This window comes from Neofelis nebulosa, chromosome 12 (genome assembly GCF_028018385.1).
Source record: "Neofelis nebulosa isolate mNeoNeb1 chromosome 12, mNeoNeb1.pri, whole genome shotgun sequence".
Lineage (NCBI taxonomy): Eukaryota > Metazoa > Chordata > Mammalia > Carnivora > Felidae > Neofelis > Neofelis nebulosa.
In genome coordinates this window covers 51,248,755-51,270,639 of record NC_080793.1, presented here as the reverse complement: position 1 = coordinate 51,270,639, position 21,885 = coordinate 51,248,755, and the positions used below count along the sequence as shown (strand labels likewise).

General features: G+C 39.9%; 1 protein-coding gene across 3 annotated transcripts in view; it reads left to right on the top strand.

Annotated features, from left to right (window-relative positions):
- The window catches only part of ADAMTSL1 (ADAMTS like 1), an 877,457-nt gene that overhangs the window by 837,365 nt on the left and 18,207 nt on the right, over positions 1–21,885 (top strand). For all 3 annotated transcript variants that reach the window (XM_058695258.1, XM_058695257.1, XM_058695259.1), the window contains 3 exons: positions 5,618–5,830; positions 7,441–7,621; positions 10,590–10,797. In XM_058695258.1, coding sequence (XP_058551241.1) covers positions 5,618–5,830; positions 7,441–7,621; positions 10,590–10,797 — 602 coding nt within the window. The remainder of the gene's footprint in view (positions 1–5,617; positions 5,831–7,440; positions 7,622–10,589; positions 10,798–21,885) is intronic.

Below are 21,885 nucleotides of genomic sequence, written 5' to 3'. Positions count from 1 at the left end.
AGAATTCTCCCACTGTTTTGTCCTGAGGTTTGATCTCTTTTCATTGAAGACTTTCTCCACACACATGTATGAAATTGGTTCCCCAAATTTGTAGCAAATATCAGACTTCCATTTTTATCTCCATCATCTTGATGGGTTTTTCTGTACTCTGGTTCCATCACAACCTTTAAATGCTTAAAACTAAACTCATCCATCTCCAGGGGTGGAGATAAGCAATAGCTTCTCTTCCTGACTTACCTTAACCAACTAAGCCACCCAGGCACCCCTCAGTTTACCTTAATCCTCAATAACTTTCATATGTAAAATCTCTTCCATGAACTTTTCATTGGCATAGTTCAGTATCACTACACAATGATCTAAGCCATATAGATTGAATAGTCTATTTTACCCTTGGTACTTGGCTATTGGGGAGCAGGAAGAAGAGTGAGGATGCTGAGTTTGAAATGATGCTGGGAAATCTAGGTACCTTAAAAGGACCTTAAAGGTTATCTAATTCAGTGGTTATTAATTGTGGAATCTTCTTATGCAGAAGCCCAATATATTCGTTTATTATTGAAAAGGAAATAGAATCCCCAGAGCCCCACCTTATGCTGATTTCCTCTCAAAGGCCCCTCCCCAGGTACCTCTGCAGCCCCGTAGGGACCCAGGAAACTATCAATTATAAAACCGTTCACTCAGTCAAAACTCTCATTTACAGATTAGAAAAATGAAACCAGAGAACCCTATTGAAATCTAAGCTTCTAATTGAGAGTCATGAATCTGTGTCAGTGCATTTGAGAGTGACAAAATTGCTTTTCTTTTTAAAGCTTTCTACAAAACTGATTTGTATCCTGATAGGTTTCAGAATGAGAGGCATTACTAGGAAGACAGCTGCTCCATACAGCTGTCTTCCCTGCTGCTACTCATGAGTCTTTCTCAAGTTGTAAGAACTTCATGTCATGGCAGCCCTGATGCCTGCCCTTAGAAGGAACTCTGCCCCATCTCATCCGCACTGGGAGCACTAGGCTGGAAGGCCCTGGGAGCATGTCCAAGACTCAAGACCCAGATGGGCTAAGAGAGATGTCCTGGCTGCTCACTCTGGCCCCTGATTCCAAGAAGGAGGGAAGATTATAAATGTAAATTGTTATGCAAATGGACCTCCTATTTAGCTGACTAGGATTCCTGGCTCCCAGAGAAGTAACTTCATCAGCCATAGAAAACAGCCTGAGGCTGCTACTGCTCCTTTTTCTGCTTAAAAACTCTCTCAGAAAATCAATCCTAATGGAGTTGGAAAATGAAGATTAGGCTAAATATGAGAGATTTCCTTGCCAAATATCTCATGTTTCCTCAGAAATAGCAAAGTTCTTACTTATCAACTTAGAATATAGTCAGCCTCACCAGGGCTCTGTCCCCACTGACCAAACATAATGATTCCTGGAACCAGCGTCTTAACCATGTATGACACCTTTCCCCCCCCCCTTCAAAGCAGATGTGATTGAGACATATATTGGCCTGTTTAGGCAAGTCTGAAAAGCCATACTGGTTTCAACCTTCACTTTTTAAATCATGCTATTTGACTAAGTAAATGTACAGTATTCCTGCCTTTTATTAGAAAATGAAATCAGCATCTAACTCCAGACTACAGTTGGGACTGAAGAGAGTTCAGTACTGCTGCTCCCAGGAGATCCCCAGTAGACTGATTTCTATACACCTCTCCCCAAGGCCATTTTTACCTCCATTTTATAACAGGAGTATAATGTGAGTACCACAGACTTCATGACATATTAGATGCCTAGATGCCACCGGGAGCGTGCAGGGAACTTGCTCCTCCTAAGTATCTGAATAAGAAGACATAGGTGATCAGCACACAGGCAGAAACTTTGCCCTGTCCCAAGCCTTGGATTCATAGAGCTAGGAGAAATTTGGAACTCCCTTCCCCCTAAGTGTATCAGTTAGCTATCACCACATTAAAAAAAAAAAATAATAATAATAATAAGATTCAATGGCTTAAAATAGCAGTCATTTATTTTTACTGATCTTACTTACTTCAGCTGAACTAAACTGAGTTTGGCTGGGGAGACTTGGCTGTTCTCCACATTTCTCTCAACCTCCTCTTGGGATCATCAGGCCAGTCGAGGCATGTTCTTCTACTGGTGATAGCAAAGGCACATGAGCACAAGCAAAAACACACAGTCTCTTGAGGTTTAGGTTTGGAACTGGTATACCAGCACATCTGCCTCATTTCCTTTATTGTGGTAAAATATTCATAACATAAAATTGACTATTTTAAACATTTTTAAGTGTTCAGTGGCATTAATTACATTCACATCATTGTGCAACCATCATGCTTTCCATCTCCAGAACTTTTTCATCATCTCAAACTGAAACTCTGTACCCATTAAAAAAACAATTCCCCATGCTCCCCTTCCTCTAGCCCCTGGCAATCACTATTCTAATTTCTGCTTCCATGAATTTGACTACACTAGGTGCCTCACATAAGTGGAATCATAGAATATTTGTCCTTTTGTGTCTGGCTTCTTTCATTAATGTGTTCATGGTTCATCCAGGTTGTCACACATGTCAGAATTTCTTTCCTTTTTAAGGCTGAATAATATTCTATCATACATACATGTCATACTTCATTCATCTACTCATCCATTGATGGACATTTGTGATGCTTTCACCTTTTGGCTATTGTGAATAATGTCGCTATAAACATTAGTGTACAAATAGCTATTCAAGTCCTGGTTTTCTATTCCTTTGGTTATATATATCCAGAAGTGGAATTTCTGGAGCATATGGTTAATTCTACATTTAATTTTTTGAGGAACCTCCATACTATGTCCCACAGTGGCTGCATCAGTTTACATTCCCACCAGCAGTACACAAGGATTCTACTTTCCCCACATCTTCCTCAACACTGGTATTTCCTTTTTTTTTTTTTTTTTTTTTAATAACGATCCTACTGGATGTGATGTGTAGCTCATTGTGGTTTTGATTTGCATTTCTGTAACAATTAGTGATATTGAGCATCTGTTCATGTGCTTATTGGCCATTTTAAAATCTTTGGAGAAATGACTATTTAGGTCTTTTGCCCATATTTTTTTTTTTTTTTAGTTTGACTGTTTATATTGTTGAGTTGTAGGAATTCTTTATATATTCTGGACATTAATCCCTTATCAAATCTACGATTTGCAAATATTTTCTCCCATTCTGTGAGTCGCCTATTCACCCTGGTGACAGTGTCCTTTAACACACAAAAACTTTCAATTTTAATGATGTCCAGTTTATTTTTTTCTTTTGTTAACTGTGTAGTATCATATCCAAGAAATCATTGCCAAATACCATATCATGAGACTCTTGCCTGTGTTTTAAGAGTTTTATACTTTTAAGTTAATTTTTTATATGGTATAAAGTAAATACACAACTTCATTTTTTGCAAGTGGATGTCTTGTTTTCCCAGCACCATGAAATGGTCCTGGCATCCATGTTGGAAATCATTTGACCACATAAGCAAGAGTTTATTTTAGGACTCTCTATTTTGTTCTGTTGGTCTATAATGTACATCTTTTTTACCAGTACTATACCGTTTCAATTACTGTAGCTTTCTACTAAGTTTTGAAATCAGGAAGTGTGAAAACCCCAAGTTTGTTCTTCTTTTTCAAGATTGTCTTGGCTATTCAGTATCTGTTGAGATTCCATATAAACTTTAGGATGAATTTTTGTATCTGTGCAAAAAAAAAAAAAAAAAGAAAAGTCATTGAGATGTTGATAGGGATTGCACTGAATCTGTAGTTCACTTGGGGTTATTGACATCTTCACAATATTAAGTTTTCTAACCATGAACATAGCATCCTATTTATGTTTTAATTTTTTAGCAACATTTTGTTGTTTTCAGTGTACATGTTTTTCATCTCCTTGGTTAAATTTATTCTTAAGTATTTTATTCTTTTTGATATTATAAATGGAATTGTTTTCTTAATTTCTCTTTCAGATTGTTCACTGTTAGTGTAACATCTGACTCATTTTATTGGCCAAAGTAGTCACATAGCCAAACCCCAAATCAGGAGGTGGGGAAGTACATGTAACCCACCCATCATGGAAGGCCACTGCAAAGTTACATGGCAAAGTGAGTCAGTACAGGGAGGAATGAAGAACTGGGTTCTGTAACAGTGGTATCCCATCCTGAACTTCATACAGTCAATTACAGCGTTATTTTTCCAGGGCCCTTTTTCAAAGTGTGTGTGTATATGTATATATGAAATTAGGGCATTAGGAGACAAAAGGAATGAGCAGACAAAGGAAAGAGATAACAGGGAGGCTAAGTAATTTGTTGGTGTGCAGCTATACAAGTGGCAGATAGAAAGGAAAGAACACAAGGCAAGGAATCAGAAAGGCTGCCACTTAATCATGGGAAAGTATCTTAACATCGTTGGGCCTCAGTTTCCTCCTCTGGCATGTAGGCTAGATCATCTCTAAGGACCTTCCCTGTGTTAGCTCTGCATCCTACTATAAATTCTAATAGTGTTGACCCCGGAATAGAAAAGAAGACAACATTGGAAAATTCCTTCTCTTACAGATCCATAGGTAGCCATTGCAGGTGGCCATTCTCTTGTCTCACAGATCTCATCATTTTCTGCCTTACATCTCAGTTTTATTAGTGTGCTTTGTTTCTTATTCAATACCAGCTAGGATCTCCTTGCAAGAAGGAAGATAACCATCACTGTCTTATCTATCCCCAGAACAGTAGGCGCAAAATCGTTACTTCTGTAACTAAATTGAGGGAAAACTGCCAGTACCTTTAATTTTGACTGGTTTACCATGTGTTTTGAGCTTCTAAATAAATTTTCTTTGGAAGCTAAGTTGTTGAGGACACAACAGCAAATTCAGCGAGTACTCTGAATTTAAAGAAAATTAGGTTTTTCTCACAGTAGCAACCAGTTTACTTTAATAATTCTATGCTACAAAAGCTTGAGTAGACATAATATCTAAGCTTAATATTTTGGAATTTTAATGTATCAAAGTATGTTTAATGACTAGGTAGATAATTAGAATATCATACATGTCCAAATGCAGGCTTGGTAAGAGCTGTTAGAAGGCCAAGGTTCTTGACTGATAGAAAAATGAAATTGGTGTTTACAATTGCTTTCCTAGAGTCTGTTAAAAAAATTTGGCTTGAAAATCACATAAAGAGTAAAATGGTAGCAGATACTGACTTTTACCAATTAAATTGATTAATTGGTTACTATGTAGCATCTTTTCCAACTCACTACATTTGAAGAAGTGATTTCTTCCAGTAGAAAATCAATGTAGGAACTAATTAACTTGAAAATTTTTTCAATGAGTGAATATTAACTGCTTCATTTTTTAAAGGTTAGTTACAAGGACATAGAAATAAGCAGTTTGTATTCTCTGAGAATTTTTACTTAATTGAATGAATAATAGTCACCTTTCCAGAATTCCAGAGAATAAAAACATCTATTTGCTTGGAAATAGCAAGCAAAAGAAAAATGCCACCAGTAAGGGGGCTACACTGCATATATGGCTTCTAGAGCCACAGAGACACTAAAAGAACTTGTCAGGAATATGTCCCTCTTGGCTTTATTAATGGCTTCTCTCTCTTCTCTTCTCCTTCTAGGCTGTCCCATCAAAGGTCATCCTACCCCAAATATCACCTGGTTCCATGGTGGTCAGCCAATTGCCACTGTCCCAGGACTGACACATCATATATTGGCAGCTGGACAGATTCTCCAGGTTGCAAATCTTAGTGGCGGGTCCCAAGGGGAATTCAGCTGCCTTGCACAGAATGAGGCAGGAATGCTTGTGCAAAAAGCCTCTTTGGTGATCCAAGGTAAGAAACCCTTCAGGCTTTGGGTGCTGGGCTTATTGTTTGAACAAGAAAGTTGACCTGAGAATCTAATTATCTAATAGAACTAAATTATTTCTGATCTCCAGTGGTTCCTAGAGCATGAAAGTCAAAGCTGAATCATGTTTCCATACAATGAGGCCCTTCAGAAGAGCCACCAGTCTCCGTCCCAGCAGAATCTGGAAAAGTCAGTGCTGCTTTTATAAATGGGCCCTTCTGCCTCACAATGTTGGTGCTGCTGTGGACCAAAGAAACACCATGATATATCAGAGTCAAAAAAAAAGTTTCATTTATGCTTGTTTAGTAAGAAACACACACAGACACACACACGTGTGCATGCAAGCACACATGTGCAAGTTTTCTCTGTAGGTTTTGTTAAAAAACAACCTCTTGATCAGAACTGCTTGGTTATTGCCTCCTCTCCTGGAGATTCAAGCCAGTGCCAGTACCTGCTTATCGTCCGAAAGAGTCTTAAACTGCAGTCACGTGCTAAGTGTTTTGCAGGCACCTTTCTTGTGGCCCCGCCAAAGACAGACTGGAGGGCTCATGCATTAATCTTCCAGGAACACAGGCGGGTCAGAAAGCCCTTGGGAGGGGCTTGGCATTAGCTGCACCAAGAAAGCGTTGTGAATGAGCCCAAAACAGTGAGAAATAAACCCAAAGTGGGCCATGTTAAATAGAAAGTAAGTGAGGCTTTCAAGTTTCCCGTAGGCTAGTTCTAACCTGTGGCTTGTGTGTGATTATTTTAAGGGAAAGCAAAATTCTTTTGCATGCATTCTAAAATGGAGTATTCTGTGGGAAGGGACAGAATTTTGTGCCAGTGTAGCACATGAGGAGGGAGATTTTTCTGAGCAAATGGGTTTTCCCCTTAAACATCCTCCCCTGCCATTTGGCTTTCAAGACAGGAAAGTAAATGTTCCATTTTCTTGCCAACCAGCCATTCTCTGCTGAAAACCAGAAGCCAGTGCCTATCTGCAAGATTTGTAATATACGACCTTGCAAATAAGCACTCCCAATTTACCAGCCCGCAGTTATTTTTAACAGCTTTCCTACCAGTGAGTCCCAGACCCCCAAAAAGAAAATCCAAAGAAATTGAATTTCTCCCTTACGTCATTGTCTCATGTCCAGAGTACTCTCTGGATAGACTGGGTTTTTTTTCATTTAGTAACATCTACAAAGTCCAACACAAATGTGCACGTATAAATATGAGTGTTAGTTATTTGTGATATTTTTATATCTCTTTGTTGAAAAATAAAGTCACTTTCTGCTGAACCACTAGGAAGAAAAAGCACTTTGGAAGTGTGCTTAAAAATATTAAGGACCAGAGGCACTGATTCTAAATACTCTTTGTGCGCCAGGTGCTGGGCTAGGCCCTTTCCCTTCATTATATCTGGTGCTCACAATAACTTCACAAGGTAGAGGCTTTGTACTCCCTTTACGGATAAGCCAACTGAGTCTCCTGGAGATGATGCCACTTGCCTGCATAAGTTGGGAATGGAGCCCACTGACAGAGCCTCATTCATAACAATTCGTGCCCACAGAGCATGGGCAATAATGCAGTCTTCTTTTCACCTCTGATCCTCCTCCTGTGACAGATTACTGGTGGTCCGTGGACAGACTGGCAACCTGCTCAGCCTCCTGCGGTAACAGGGGCGTTCAGCAACCCCGGCTGAGGTGCCTCCTGAACAGCACAGAGGTCAACCCCACCCACTGTGCAGGGAAGGTGCGCCCTGCCGTGCAGCCCATCGCATGCAATCGGAGAGACTGCCCTTCTCGGTGAGTGTGGCAGATACTGGCTCGGGGCTCCCCAACCCCAAGGCTGGGCCCTGGCTTCTAGCCAACTTGCTGGCCAGCCTTTGTCCAGCACTGCACAGGGAGAGACACGGAGTGCCGGCAAGGGGGCCTGCCATCCAAGACACTGTTCTTTTCTCTAGGTACAGACTTGTCAGGCCTCTCCACTGTGCAGAAGATATCCCTCAGGATGGGCCTCCTCCCTCAGCAGTTTATTCCCTTACCACTCGGCCGGCTAAGGGCTATCTGATTGTCCCAAGTGCCCGAGAGGATCTGTTCAGGGAACAGGAGCATCCCAGGCCCTAGCAAGAGCTAGCTTGCATCCTGCATTAAGAAACGGGCTCTCCAGTTTGTTTGTAAGAGGAGAAATGTGTTTGCAGTTGAGGTGCTGAGGAGATAGGAATTACTGACCTCAACCCCAGCCCCTCCCCTTTCTTCTAACTTCATAAACTGTGCTAATCAGTACTCCAGTTTAGGTGAGGAAATCTTACCCTAGCCTTGTCTTTGAAGGGTTGCATCCTGCTGAAGTCACAATAAATCTTCATTTTCTATAGTCGCCTCACTGTTGGATATACATTCTCAGCATCTTGTCTCAGAATGACACCCACCCTCTCTGCCTCTTACAGCTTAGAGAAGCTGTGAGTCGCACAGAGCACCCTACCCCCAGTTTGCAAGCAGTAGTTAAAGGGATAATGGATGGGTTTAGAGTTGGCACCAGCATGGCACCCCAAGCCTGGGGGGACTTGGCTTGGCCTTGCAGTGGCCCTTTAGTACCTATCTGTGGGACTTTCATATACTGCTTAGGCAACCGCTTTGTGTTTTGCCAGCTGAGTCATAAGGAGCAGCTGAAACCAGGAGAGACTCAATGAAATATGAAACACGCTCATTAATATCAGCAGTTTGACTTGCTGACGGGAAGGTTTCCATGGGAATGATTAATGTCCTTTTATACCCTTCCTGAACTGTAACATAGCCATCCCTCTCCTTTCTCAAACCCCTCATCCCAGCTCCTGAAAAATTGCTGAAATGTATATTTGGAAATAAAAGTTGATTGAAATGCAGGCCTGACATTCACCGGGGATGTAAGAGGCTGGAAGACTGCCCTCGCCAAGCTATTTGAAATGAAGACGAAGTCTTGGACATGCCAAGGACTTTTTGATTTGCTGTGGTGATGGTCAGAATCAATCAGCCTCATTTACTTCTGCAAATGAAATAATGGCCACGTCTGCTTGGGTTTCAGTGCCCCCAGGAGCTTTAAAACACCTCGTGCCTGCTTCCTAAGTGGCTCTGCTCCTGTGGGTTGGAAATCTGCATTCAGTCATCTCTCTCCAGGGCAAATGGAGCAGGGAAGTTCCACCAAACTAAATAAGTCACAGATCCAGATTCAAGAGGAATGTGCTCCCTGTCTCTGCTACTTGCCTCTCCTGAGAGCCAGATGTGGCGCCACTGGAGTAGGAAGTGGCCACAGGCTTACCTTTGACTAGTTTCCCTGCCAGGCCTCTCAGGCACTTCAGTAGCCTTCTTTGAACACAAACAAGTATCGCCCTGGTTGTCTTTGAATAGGGCTGAGAGGTCCTGCTTTGACCCAGGTAGCTAGTCAGCCATTTCATTTAGATAAACTTTTTCTCGGGCAATAAAACCAAAGAATGTTTTGGTGGGTGGGTGGGTGGGTGGGTATTTGATTGGTTATTCCCTAGATTGAATAAAATGGCTGGAAAGCACCAAGTCTTTTCTCACTATTTTCCCCCAAACTGTGCCCCCTTCCCCTTCTCTTTGAGAACTAACAGTGAAAACATGCACAGAGAGCCCCTACAGGTTTATATATGGACCGAGGATTTCAGAGTGTTTACTGGATTACAGCTTGGTTTGATGAGAAAGGCCATTTGCACAGTCTCAGTCAATCTCACCTCTAAGGATCCCAATTGTAGTTGGAAGAGAACATTCTGAGAGGAACTACATTCACCACATGTGCAGCCCTCGAAGAGGTGTAAGACCTATATAGACTGTGACCCACGGAGGGGAGAGGTGGGAGACTGCTCCAGAAAGCTAGAATGAACTTTGCATGTTTCTCGGGGATTAAACAAAATCCAGTGGCATGTGGGTTAAGGCAGGGGAGAAAATACAGTGAGTACCAGCAGATAAAGTGTCGACTTCAGTGAGAGGCAGATTACTGCCTGGGTCAGGAAGTGGCACAGTTTGGGTCTGACTTCCCTAGGAAACTGGCCCTCTTCTGTCACATACTTGGATGGCTTTAGGAAGTACCAGAACTCCAGTGCAGTGTAACTACCTAAAGGACTGTCTGCTCAGAGAGTTCTACCTGCAGGCTCACAGCTTTTGGGACCAGGGTCAGGCTGAGACCACTGATCTTCAGACTACTCTTTCAAGATGCTTTGTAGTCAATTTCCAAAGATTATTTGTTTCCTGTGGCTACCGTTACAAATTAACACAAACACGGTGGCTTAAAAGAAAAGACGTTTATTCTCTTATACTTTTGAAGGCCAGAAGTCCAAAATCAAGATGTCAGCAGGGATACACTCCTTGCAGCTTCCTCGAGCCTTGCAACTTCTGGTGGCTCCGGGCATCCTGTGACTTGTGGCCACATCACTCCGGCCTCTGCCTCTGTGGTCACACGGTCTCCTCCTCTTCTCTAATTTCTGTCTTTCTCTTATAAGGACATTTGTGATGACAGTAAATGTAGGATAATCTCATCTCAAAGTCCTTAATTATACCTTTAAAGACCCTTTGTCCAAATATGGTAACATTTACAGGGATTTGATGTAGATTCTTTTGGGGGACCATTTTCAGACTTCCATGTATACCTTGGAAAAGTATTGGTAGTTGTGTGATGAGAACAGAGGGATGTACAGGCTCTTTTTCTGAGAACGTATGCCATCATTCCTCTGTCCAAGGCCTGACCCTCTGCAGCTGCCCTGATTCTTCTCCCTCTCCCCAGGTGGATGGTGACCTCCTGGTCTGCCTGTACTCGGAGCTGTGGGGGAGGTGTCCAGACCCGCCGGGTGACCTGCCAGAAGCTGAAAGCCTCTGGAATCTCCACTCCTGTGTCCAATGACATGTGTACCCAGCTTGCCAAACGGCCAGTAGACACCCAGGCCTGTAACCAACAGCTCTGCGTGGAGTGGGCCTTCTCCAGCTGGGGCCAGGTGAGAGGATTTTATTTGACAGATAAATCTAAAAGCATGGATGCTGCCAAAGTAGGAAATAAAATGCAACGACTGCCACATTCTCTGTGATGTCAGAGCTTTCACATCCCATCTGTCAATCAACTCACCTGCCCAGTATCCATCCTAAAGCTTAGAGTTTCTGCTCATTCTTGTCAAACATACCTCCCACAGCCATTACAGTTTTCCTATTGATTTCCCTCCCCCTCTGAGGTCTTCCCTTTCTCAGGCCATCAGCGAACCCTCAGCAACCCTTTCTTCAGACTCATTTTCTGTAAGGCCACCTCTCCTATCTGTGCTGAGGCTGATGATTTAAAACTCTGATGAGATCCATGTGGGGACTGCAGTCTTATTCTGGGCCAGGGGTTCTCAACTGGGATACACAGAATCACTTGAGAAACTTCTTTAAAAGACCAATGTCCAGGCTGCACCTCCCTGAGATTCTAAGTCAGTTGTTCAGAGGTGGGATCTGAGCATGGGCAAGTTTTAGAAACTATGCAGGAGATTCTGGGGTGCAGCCATAGTAGAGAACCCCTATCCCAAGCCAAGAAGAGTTGAAGCCTAGGCTGGATCACTTTGGAACCACCAACTCCCTTCTCAATTCTCAGCCAGAGGATAGCCAAGAAAGTCCCAGGTTAGCTTAACACACTGCAACAATGCAGGCTTATTGGACCCCAGGAGGGATGGGTCCTCTTCTAGATATAGGAAGGAACCACAGGACTCTCTCCATTTGGAGAGGAAATTTTATGTTTAGTTATGACTTTAAAAATTAACACGTACTGAAGATTCTCGGTGGGGAAGAACAAACCTGAGCAATGACAGACACTATGCCGTGATGGAAGCCACCCTGGAGGCACTGATAGTCACTTTGCCATTGTTCTCGCATCATTTCTGGGTCAGGTAGGACTGAGCATCAGTCAGAAATTCCCACTATAATTAGAGGCCTAGGCTTTCCCCAGTGCAGGTGCATAGGGTCTCTATTTAGCCAAAGTAGTTTTCCTACTCCTCTGACCCCTTCTCTGTTTTAGAATGTTGTTGGCACGGGGGGGGGGGGGGGGGGGGGGGGGAGGGGGGGGCAAAACAATCGAGTGTGGTGCTTGGGGGAAATAACATAATTGCATATGTTCTGTTCCTTTCAAAGTGTGTGTTCAAAACCTCCTGAGGACTTACTTAGCATCTAAAAGCTGCCTGCCGAGGCTGATAATCAGCTAGTACCCACCCCACTAACTATGTGGTAACAAGTATTGTTTGTCAGAGGCTGACACTATTGACAGGATAACCACTCTGATTGGTCAGGCATAGTTTGTGACTGGTTGGTATCTGAAACATGCCATTAAGCATGGCGTGCTAGAACACCCCAAAACCACCACAAGGCTCTTAATTCTTTGTGTAACTGTGTGAACTAATGTACCTGAACATCTTGGGCAGCTAGCAACTTGAAACTTGTTGGAACTGGCTCTCTGCACATTACTGCCTTCATGTTCCTCCATCCCCACCCCGAGGTGTGTTCTTTGGAAAACACTTGGAATTTCCCATGAAGTTAATATATGCTGTAGCCATCTCTAACGAAGATCAAGTGTTATTTGGAGGAAATCTGGCCATGCACTTGCATAAGCCATTCCTGTCCCAGGTGAGTCCTGGGATAATCTCAGCACTGGCCAATCAACACACTCGGCCTGAGTCTCCTTTTTGGCACCTTTACCAGCCCTCCCTTATTTCTAGTGACCTAATGTATGTGCTTCATAATTAAAGAGGCATGAGCTCCCTTTTGCTCTGATGCCTGGGGGATATCGTCTTTCTCTTCCCTGGAAAAGCCCACTTCTGCTAGCTTTCATTCAGCCCAAGGCTTACTGCTTCTAGGCCCTCCAGGCTCACCGGCAGTTTGTGAAATTACAATTGGGAACAGATCTGGCTACACACGGGGGAGATGTTTTGCATTGTATCACTGAGGTCACTGAAGAGGACATACATTGTGCACGTTGACCATTCTCAGTGATTACTTTTTCTAAAAGAGAGGAAAAAAAGGTCCTTCCCCCTTCTTTTCCCTCAAACACTCTCATCCCCTTCTTCTAAAACCTTGTAGGCAAGTAGATCTCAAGCTTTAATGTGAATCATTAAATCTTTAACCTGGATTTATTCTTAATGTGGATCTTGTTAAAAATGCAAATTCTGATATGACAGGTCTGGAAGTAGAGCTTTAGATAAAGAATTTTTTTACTGAGGTATAAGTGATGCATGTCATTATATTTTCAGGTGTACAACATATGATTTGATATTTGTATACATTGCAAAATAATCCCCACAATAAGTCTAACAACTGTCACCATACCTAATTAGAAAAAAAAATTCTTGTGATGGAGACTTTAAGATCAACTCTTAGCAACTTTCAAATATGCAATACAGTAGCATTAACTATAGTCACTATGCTGTACCTTACATCTGCATGCCATATTTATAACTGGAAGGCTGTACCTTTTGACGGCCTTCACATACTTCACCTATCCCCACCTCTGGCAATCAACAGTCTATTTTCTGTTTGTCTTATGGCTGGGGGAGGTTTTGTTGTTTAGATTCCACATATGAAACCACACAGTATTTGTCTTTGTCTGTCTGCCTTAATTGACTTATGCCCTCAAGGCCTTTACATGTCATCACTAATGGCAAGATGTCATTCTTTTTTTGTATAAATAATATTCCTCTCTCTCTCTCTCTCTCTCTCTCTGTGTGTGTGTGTGTGTGTGTGTGTGTACACCATATTTTCTTTATCCATTCATCCACTGATGGACACTTACGTTGTTTCCGTATCTTGGCTATTATAAATAATGCTTCAATGAACATGGGGGTGCATATACCCTTCCAAGTTAGTGTTTTCATTTTTTAATAAATACCTAGACATAGAATTGCTGGTTGACATGGTAGTTCTATTTTTAATTTTTGAGGAACGTACACACTGGTGTTCATGGTATTTGCACCAATTTACATTCTTACCAGCAGTGCACAGTGGTTCCTTTTTCTCCACATCCTCACCAACCCTTGTTATTTCTTGCCTTTTTGATATTAGCTATTCTAACAGGTGTGAGGTCATATCTCATCGTGGTTTTGATTTGCAATTCACTGATGCCTGGTGATCTTGAGCACATTTTCATGTTCCTGTTGGCCATCTGTATGTCTTCTTGTGGAAACTGTCTATTCAGATCCTCTGCCTTTTTTAAATTGGATTGTTTGATTTTCTGCTATTGAGTTGTAAAAGTGCTTTATGTATTTTGGATACTAACCCCTTATCAGATAAGTGATATCTTCTCCCACTCAGTAGGTTGCCTTTTCATTTTCTTAATGGTTTTCTTTGCTAATGTAGTCCCACTTATTTACTTCTGCTTATGTTGCCTTTGCTTTTCATGTCAGATTCAAAATATAATTGCTGGGGCTCCTGGGAGGCTTAGTCAGTTAAGCCTCTGACTTCAGCTCAGGTCATGATCTCATGGTTCGGGAGTTTGAGCCCCGCATCAGGCTCTGCACTGACAGTACACAGCCTGCCTGGGAGTCTCTGTCTCTCCCTCTCTCTGCCCCTACCCACTTGCTTGCTGGCTCTTTCCCAAAATAAACTTTTAAAACATTTATTTTTTATTTATTTATTTTCCCCAAGAATGATGTCAAAGAGCTTATTGCCTATGTTTTCTCCTAGGAGTTTTATAATTTCAGGACTTAGGTACAAGTCTTTAATCCACTTGTAGTGAAATTCTGTGTATGGTGCAAGAGTAGTCCAATTTCACTGTTTTCCACTTGGATATCCAGTTTTCTCAGCACCATTTATTGAAGAGACTGTCCTTTCTCCATTGTATATTCTTGGTTCCTTTGACATAAATTAATTGGGCATATAAGCATGGATCTAATTCTGAGCTCTCTGTTCTGTTCCACTGACCCATGTGTCTGGTTTTATGCCAAACTATATTGTTTTGATTACTATAGCTTTATAGTAGTTTGAAAATAGGGAGCATGATGCCTCCAGCTTGTGTTCTCTCTCAAGATTGCTTTGGCTATTTGGGGTCTTTTGTGGTTACATACAAATTTTAAGGCCAGTTTTTTTTTTTTAATTTCTGTGAAAAATGCCATTGGAATTTTGACAAGGATTGCATTTAATCTGTAGATGGCTTTGAGTAGTATGAACATTTTAACCATATTGATTCATCCAATCCACAAACACAGAATATCTTTCTACTTCTGTCTTTTTCAATTTCTTTCATTAATGTCTTACAGTTTTCAGTTTACAGGTCTTTAACACCTTGGGTAAACTTATTCCTAGATATTTTCTTTTTGATGCAATTGTAAATGGGATGATTTTAATTTCTCAGTTTATTATTAGTCTAGAAATACAACAGACCTTTTGTACTGATTTTATATCCTACAACTTTACTGAATTGGTTTATTATTCTAACAGGTTTTTGATGCTCTTTAGGATTTTCTATATAAAATTTCATCTTCAAATATTAACAGTTTTACTTCTTTCCAACTTGGATGCCTTTTATTTCTTTCTCTTGGCTAATTGCTGTGACTAGGAATTCCTATACTACATTGAATAAAAGTGGCAAAAGTGGGCATTTTTGTCTTGTTTCTGATCTTGGAGGAAAGGCTTTCAGCTTTTCACCATTGAGAATGTTGTTTCCTATGGGCTTGTCATATAGGGCCTTTATTATGCTGAGATACATTACCTCTGTACCCACTTTTTTTCTATTTTATTTTTTATTACTGAAGTATAGATGACATGCAATGTCATTTAGTTTCAGGTGTAGAACATAGTGATCCCACAATTCTATACATTACTCAGTGCTCAGCACAATAAATGCAGTCACCAGCTGTCGCCATACATTATTACAATATTGCTGACTATATTCCTTTGTGATGTACTTTTCATCTCTATGATTTATGTGTTTTATAATCGAAAGTTTGTACTTCTTAATGCCCTTCACCTATGTCACCCATCACCTCACTCACCTCCCCTCTGGCAACCAACAGTTTGTATTTAAGTGTCTCTGTATTTGTTTTCTAGATTCCACATGTAAGTGGAATCAAATAGCATCTATCTTTCTCTACCTCACTTATTTCACCTAGCATAATATCTTCTATGTCTGTCCATGTTGTTGCAAATGGCAAGATTTCACTGTTTTTTTATGGCTGAGTAATAACCCATTATCTGTCTGTCTGTCTGTCTATCTATCTATCTGTCATTCATCTATCAGTGGACACTTGGGTTGATTCCATATCTTAGCTACTGTAAATAATTCTACAACAAATATAGAGGCGCATACTTCTTTTTGAATTAGAGTTTTCATGTTCTTCGGGTAATACCCAAGAGTGGAATTACTGGATTACGTGGCATTTGTTTTTAATTTTTTGATGTTCTCCTATACTGTTTTCTGCAATAGTTACACCAGTTTACATTCTCAGCAGCAGTGCACAAGGGCTCCCTTTCTCCACTTCTTTGCCAAAACTTGTTATTTCTTGTCTTTTTCATACTAGCTATTCTGACAGGTGTGAGGTGATATCTCATTGTTTTGATTTGATTTGCATTTACCTGATTAATGATGTTGAACATCTTTTTGTGTGTCTTTGGGGCATCTGTATTTATTCTTTGGCAAAATGTCTATTCAGGTTCTCTGCCCATTTTTTCATTGGATTTTGTGTGTATGTGTTGAATTGCGTAAGTTCTTTATATATGTTGGATATTAAACCCTTATTGGATATGTTATTTACAAACAACTTCTCCCATTCACTAGGTTGCCTTTTTGTTTTGTTGATGGCTTTCTTAGCTGTGCAAAAGCTTTTTAGTTTGGTATAATCTCAATAGTTTATTTTTGCTTTCCTTTCCCTTGACTAAGGATACGTATTCATAAATATATTCCTAAGGCTGATGCCCAAGAGATTACTGCCTACATTTTCTTTAAGGAGCTTTACAGTTTCAGGTCTCAAATTTATGTCTTTAAGCCATTTTGAGGTTATTTTTGTGTATGGTATAAAAAGTGGCCCAGTTTCACGCTTTTGCAAGTAGCAGTCCAGTTTTTCCAGCACCATTTAATGAAAAGACCATATTTTCCCCCATCGTACATGCTTGCATTCTTTGTCGTAAATTGACCGTGTAAGTGTGGGTTTATTCCTATCCTCTCTATCCTGTTCCATTAACCTCATGTCTATTTTTGTGCCAGTACTATACTGGTTTTTTATTGTTACGGCTCTGTAGCATATCTTGAAATCAGGGATTGTGATACCTCCAGCTTTGCTCTTATCTCTCAAGATTGCTTTGTATATTCAAGGTCTTTTGTGGTTCCATACAAATTTTAGGAATATTCTAGTTCTGTGAAAAATACTATTGATATTTGGGTAGGGATTATATTTAATCTGTAGATTGCTTTGGGTGGTATGAATATTTTAACAATATTCTTTAAATCTATGAGCATGGTATACCTTTCCATTCGTTCATGTCCTCTTCAATTTCTTTCTTCAATGTCAGTTTCAGAGTAACCAACTTCCTTGGTTAAATTTATTCTTACGTATTTTTTGATGAAATTGTTTTCTTAATATTTCTTTCTGCTACTTTGTTATCAGTGTATAGAAAAGCAACCAATTTCTGTGTATTAATTTTGTATCTTGCAACTTTAATGAATTTATTTATTCTAAGAGTTTTTTGGTGGAGTCTTTAGGGTTTTCTATGTATAGTACTGTATGTCATCTGTGAATAGTGACAGTTGTATTTCTTCACCAATTTTTATTCCTATTATTTCTTTTTATTTTCTGCCGCAGCTAGGATTTCCAGTACTAGGTTGAATAAAAGTGGTAGGATTGGACATCTCTGACTTGTTTTTGATCTTAGAGGGAAACCTTTCAGTTTTTTACCATGGAGTATGATATTAAGCATGGGTTTTTCTTATATTGTCTTTATTATGTTAAAGTATTCCCTGTAAACCCACTTTGTTCAGCATTTTTATCATGAATGGATGTTGTATTTTGCAAAATGTTTTTCCCGCATCTATTGAGATTATTGTATGGTTTGTATTCTTCCTCTTTTTAATGTGATATATCGGTGCTTGGAAATACTGAACTCCCTTTGCATCTCTGGAATGAATCCCACTTGATTGTAGTGAGTGATCCTTTTTAATATAGTTTTAAATTTGGTTTGCTAATATTTTTGAGGATTTTTGCATCTATGATCCCCAGGAATGTTGGCCTATAGTTGTCTTTTTTTGTAATGTCTTTTGTCTGGTTTCAGTATCAGAGTAATGCTGGCCTAATGGAATATGAAAACTTTCCTTCCTCTTCTATTTTTTGGAGTAGTTTGAGAAGACCAGGTATTAACTCTTCTTAAAAAGTTTGGTAGAATTTGCCTGTGAAGACCTCTGGTCCTGGACTTTTTTCTGTTGGGAGTTTCTGATTACCAAATTCAATTTCATTACTAGTAATTGGTCTGTTCAAATTTTCTATTTCTTCCTGATTAAGTTTTGGAAAACTATGTTTTGGGGAATTTACCCATTTCTTCTAGTTATCCAATTTGTTGGCATCTAATTTTGCATATTATTCTCTTTATAATTCTTTATATTTCTGTGATGTTGGTTGTTATTTCTTTTTTGTTTCTAATTTTGAATCCTTTTATTGATGAGTAAGTAGAGATTTATCAATTTTATCTTTTCAAAAAAACCAGCTCTTGGTTTTCTTGATCTTTTCTATTTTTTTTTTTAGTCTCCACTTATTTCTATTTTAATCTTTATTATAGCTATACTTGTACTAGCTTTAGAAAAATAACAAAGCCCTGTTTCTTTAGGTATAAGGTTAGATTAAGACTTTTCTTATATCTTATAACAGGCCTACATTGCTATCAACTTCCCTCTTAGAACTGCATTTACTGTGTTTTAAAGATTTTGGACAGCTTCCATTTCCATTCACCTTTGTGTATTGTTTGATTTTCCTCTTTATATTCATTGACCTATTTAGTGTTTAGTAACATATTGGTTAGCCTTCTTGTATTTGTGTTTTTTCCATTTTTTTATTGTAATTGGTTTCTAGTTTCATACCATTGTGGCTGGAAAAGATGCATGATTTGATTTCAGTCTTATAAAATTTATTGGGACTTGTTTTGTGGCTTAGCATGATCTATCCTAGATAATGTTCCATGTGCACTTAAAAAGTATATGTTATTCTGTTTTTGAATGGAATGTTCTGTATGTCTGTTAGATCCATCTGGTCTAATGTAATTCAAAGCCATTGTTTCCTTGTTGATTTTCAGTCTGGATGATCTATCCATTGATGTAAGTGGGGTGTTAAAGTCCCCTAATGTCATTGTATTACTGTCCATTTCTCCCTTAATGTCTGTTAATATTTTCTTTATACATTGAGGTGCTCCTATGTTGGGTGCGTAGATATTTACCATGGTCATATCCTCTTCTCAAACTGATCCCTTTATCATTATGTTATACCCTTCTTTGTCTCTTGCTACACTCTGTTTTAAAGTCTATCTTGTCTGATATAAGTACTGTTACCCTAGGTTTTTGTGGTTTGGTTTTGTTTTGTTTCCATTTGCATGGATGATCTTTTTCCATTCCTTCACATTCAGTCCATATATTTTTTGGTCTGAAGTGAGTTTCTTGTAAGCAGCATATAGATTGTTCCTTTTTTAAAATCCATTCAATTGCATTATGTCTTTTGATTGGAGCATTTAGTCCCTTTATATTTAGTTACTGATAGGTATATACTTATTGCTGTTTTGTTTTATTCTTTTTGTTCCTTTCATCTTCTGCTGCTCTCTTTCCCTATAGTTTGATGGCTTTCTTCAGTATTATGCTTGGATTCCTTTCTCCTTATTTTTTGTGTATACATTAGAGGTTTTTATTTTGTAGTTATTATTGAATACATATATAACATCCTAGGTGTATAGCAGTCTAGACTAATTTGACGGACACTTATGTTCAAACACATCCTAAAACCACTAAATTTTTTCTCCCCCTTCCTGTTTTATGTATATGATGTCATATTTTACATCTTTTTATTTTGTGCATCTCTTAACTAACTTTAGTAGATATAACTGATTTTTACTACTTTTGTGTTTTAACCCTTCACTGGCTTTGTAAGTAATTAATCTACTACCTTCACTATATGGTCACTTTCACCAGTGAAGTTTTTTCCTAGCATGGCCTCTTCTTCCCACTTAAAAAATTCCCTTTAATATTTCTTCTAAGGCTGGTTTAGTGGTGATGAACTCTTAAAATTTGTCTGGAAAAACTCTCTCTCATTCAATTCTGAATAATAACCTTGCCAAGTATTCTTTGTGGTGGAAAAAGTATTCTTTTTCCTTTCAGCACTTTGAATATATCATGCCACTTTCTTTAGGCCTGCAAAATTTCTGCTAAAAAATCAGCTGATAGCCTCATGAGATTTCCCTTGTATGTAACAGTTTGCTTTTTTCTTGGTGCTTATAAGATTCTCTATCTTTAATCTTTGCCATTTTAATTATTGCATGTCTTGGTGTGAACCTCCTTAGGTTCATCTTGTTTAGGGATCTCTCTGCTTCCTAGATCTGGATGTCTAGGAAGTTTTATGTCTATCCCCTCCTGGGATCTGTAACCTATTATAATTTTTTTTTAATTTTTGCTATTCAGCTTGGTTGTTTCCATTACCCTGTCTTCCAGATCTCTATACAGTTCTTCTGCATCTTCTAATCTGATGATTCACTTTAGTGTATTCTTCATTTCAGTGAGTGGGGCTTTATTATATTTTCTGTCTCTTTGTTGAAATTCTTGCTGAATTAATCTCTTTTCTCAAGTCTAGTGAGTATCTTTACCACCAGTACTTTTGTGTTGTTTGGGTTTTTTTTTTGGGGGGGGTGTTTTTTTGTTTTTGAGAGAGAGAGAACATGAGCAGGGGAGGGGCAAGGGCAGAAGGAGAGAGAGTATCCCAAGCAAGCTCCATGCTCAGCACAGCCTGATGCAGGGCTCAATCCCATGACTGTGAGTGAGATCATGACCTGAACTGAAGTCGAGTCAGATGCTCAGCTGAGCCACCTAGGCTCCCATACCACCATTACTTTGAACTCCTTATCAGACATATTGCTTATGATGTTTCATTTAGCTTTTTGTCTGTGGTTTTGTCTTGTTCTTTCATTTAGGAACTGTTCCTCTGTCTCATTTTGCCTAACTCTGTTTATTTCTGTGTATTAGGTAGGTCTCCTGGTCTTGAGAGTAGTGGTTTTTCTATAAAAGAGGTACTGTGCTTCCCTATAGCACTATTCCCCAATGTAATCAGAACCAGTTACTCCAAGGATTCCCTTTGTGGGAGCTGCGTGCATCCTCTGGTTGTGGCTGAGCTGTGATTACTCTGGACACACTACTGGGTGACACTGGCCTGCAGGCCAGCCAGCTGCAATGACCTGCTTTGCGTAATGTGTGTATACTGTGCAGGGTTAAGGCTGTTCAGAGGCCCAGCTACAGGCACTGTAGCCATGCTGATGGGTGGGGCTGGCACTTAGCCTAGCTGTCTGAAATTAACCTCTACTACAGCTGCAGGCACACCAAAGGACAGGGCTTTCTCTCTGTGTATAAACTATGGTACACCAGTGTAAAGGGATTATTCACCCCCTTCCCAGGTCACTTTTGAGTTGCACCAGTCCCTGCCAGGGCTGCCTGCCAGGTGCAATGGGGCAGGAGCTACTTTGGAGAGATGCCTGTCTTGGCAGGTGGGTTGGTTGTACAGAAGAATGCTAGGGTGTGGCATGCAGTACCAGCAAGGTAAACAGAGTGTTAGCTGGATCCCCAAACATCCTTTTAGAAGATAGCAATAAAAATGCCCACAAGCACTTTTGTTCCCAGAGAAATCTGCAAATCTCTGCCCTCCAGCATACATTCTAAGTTTAGTCAATTAATCTCCTTCACATATACTTCAGGTGCTTTTCAAACTGCTGCTTCTGTGCTGTGTGTCAGGCCGTTATTTAGCATGCTGGCTCTTTAAAGGTGGGGACTCAGTTTCCTATCACCCTCCTGCCCTCCTGGAGCTAATCCCTGCTGATTTTCAAAGGCAGACTTTATGAGGACTCAT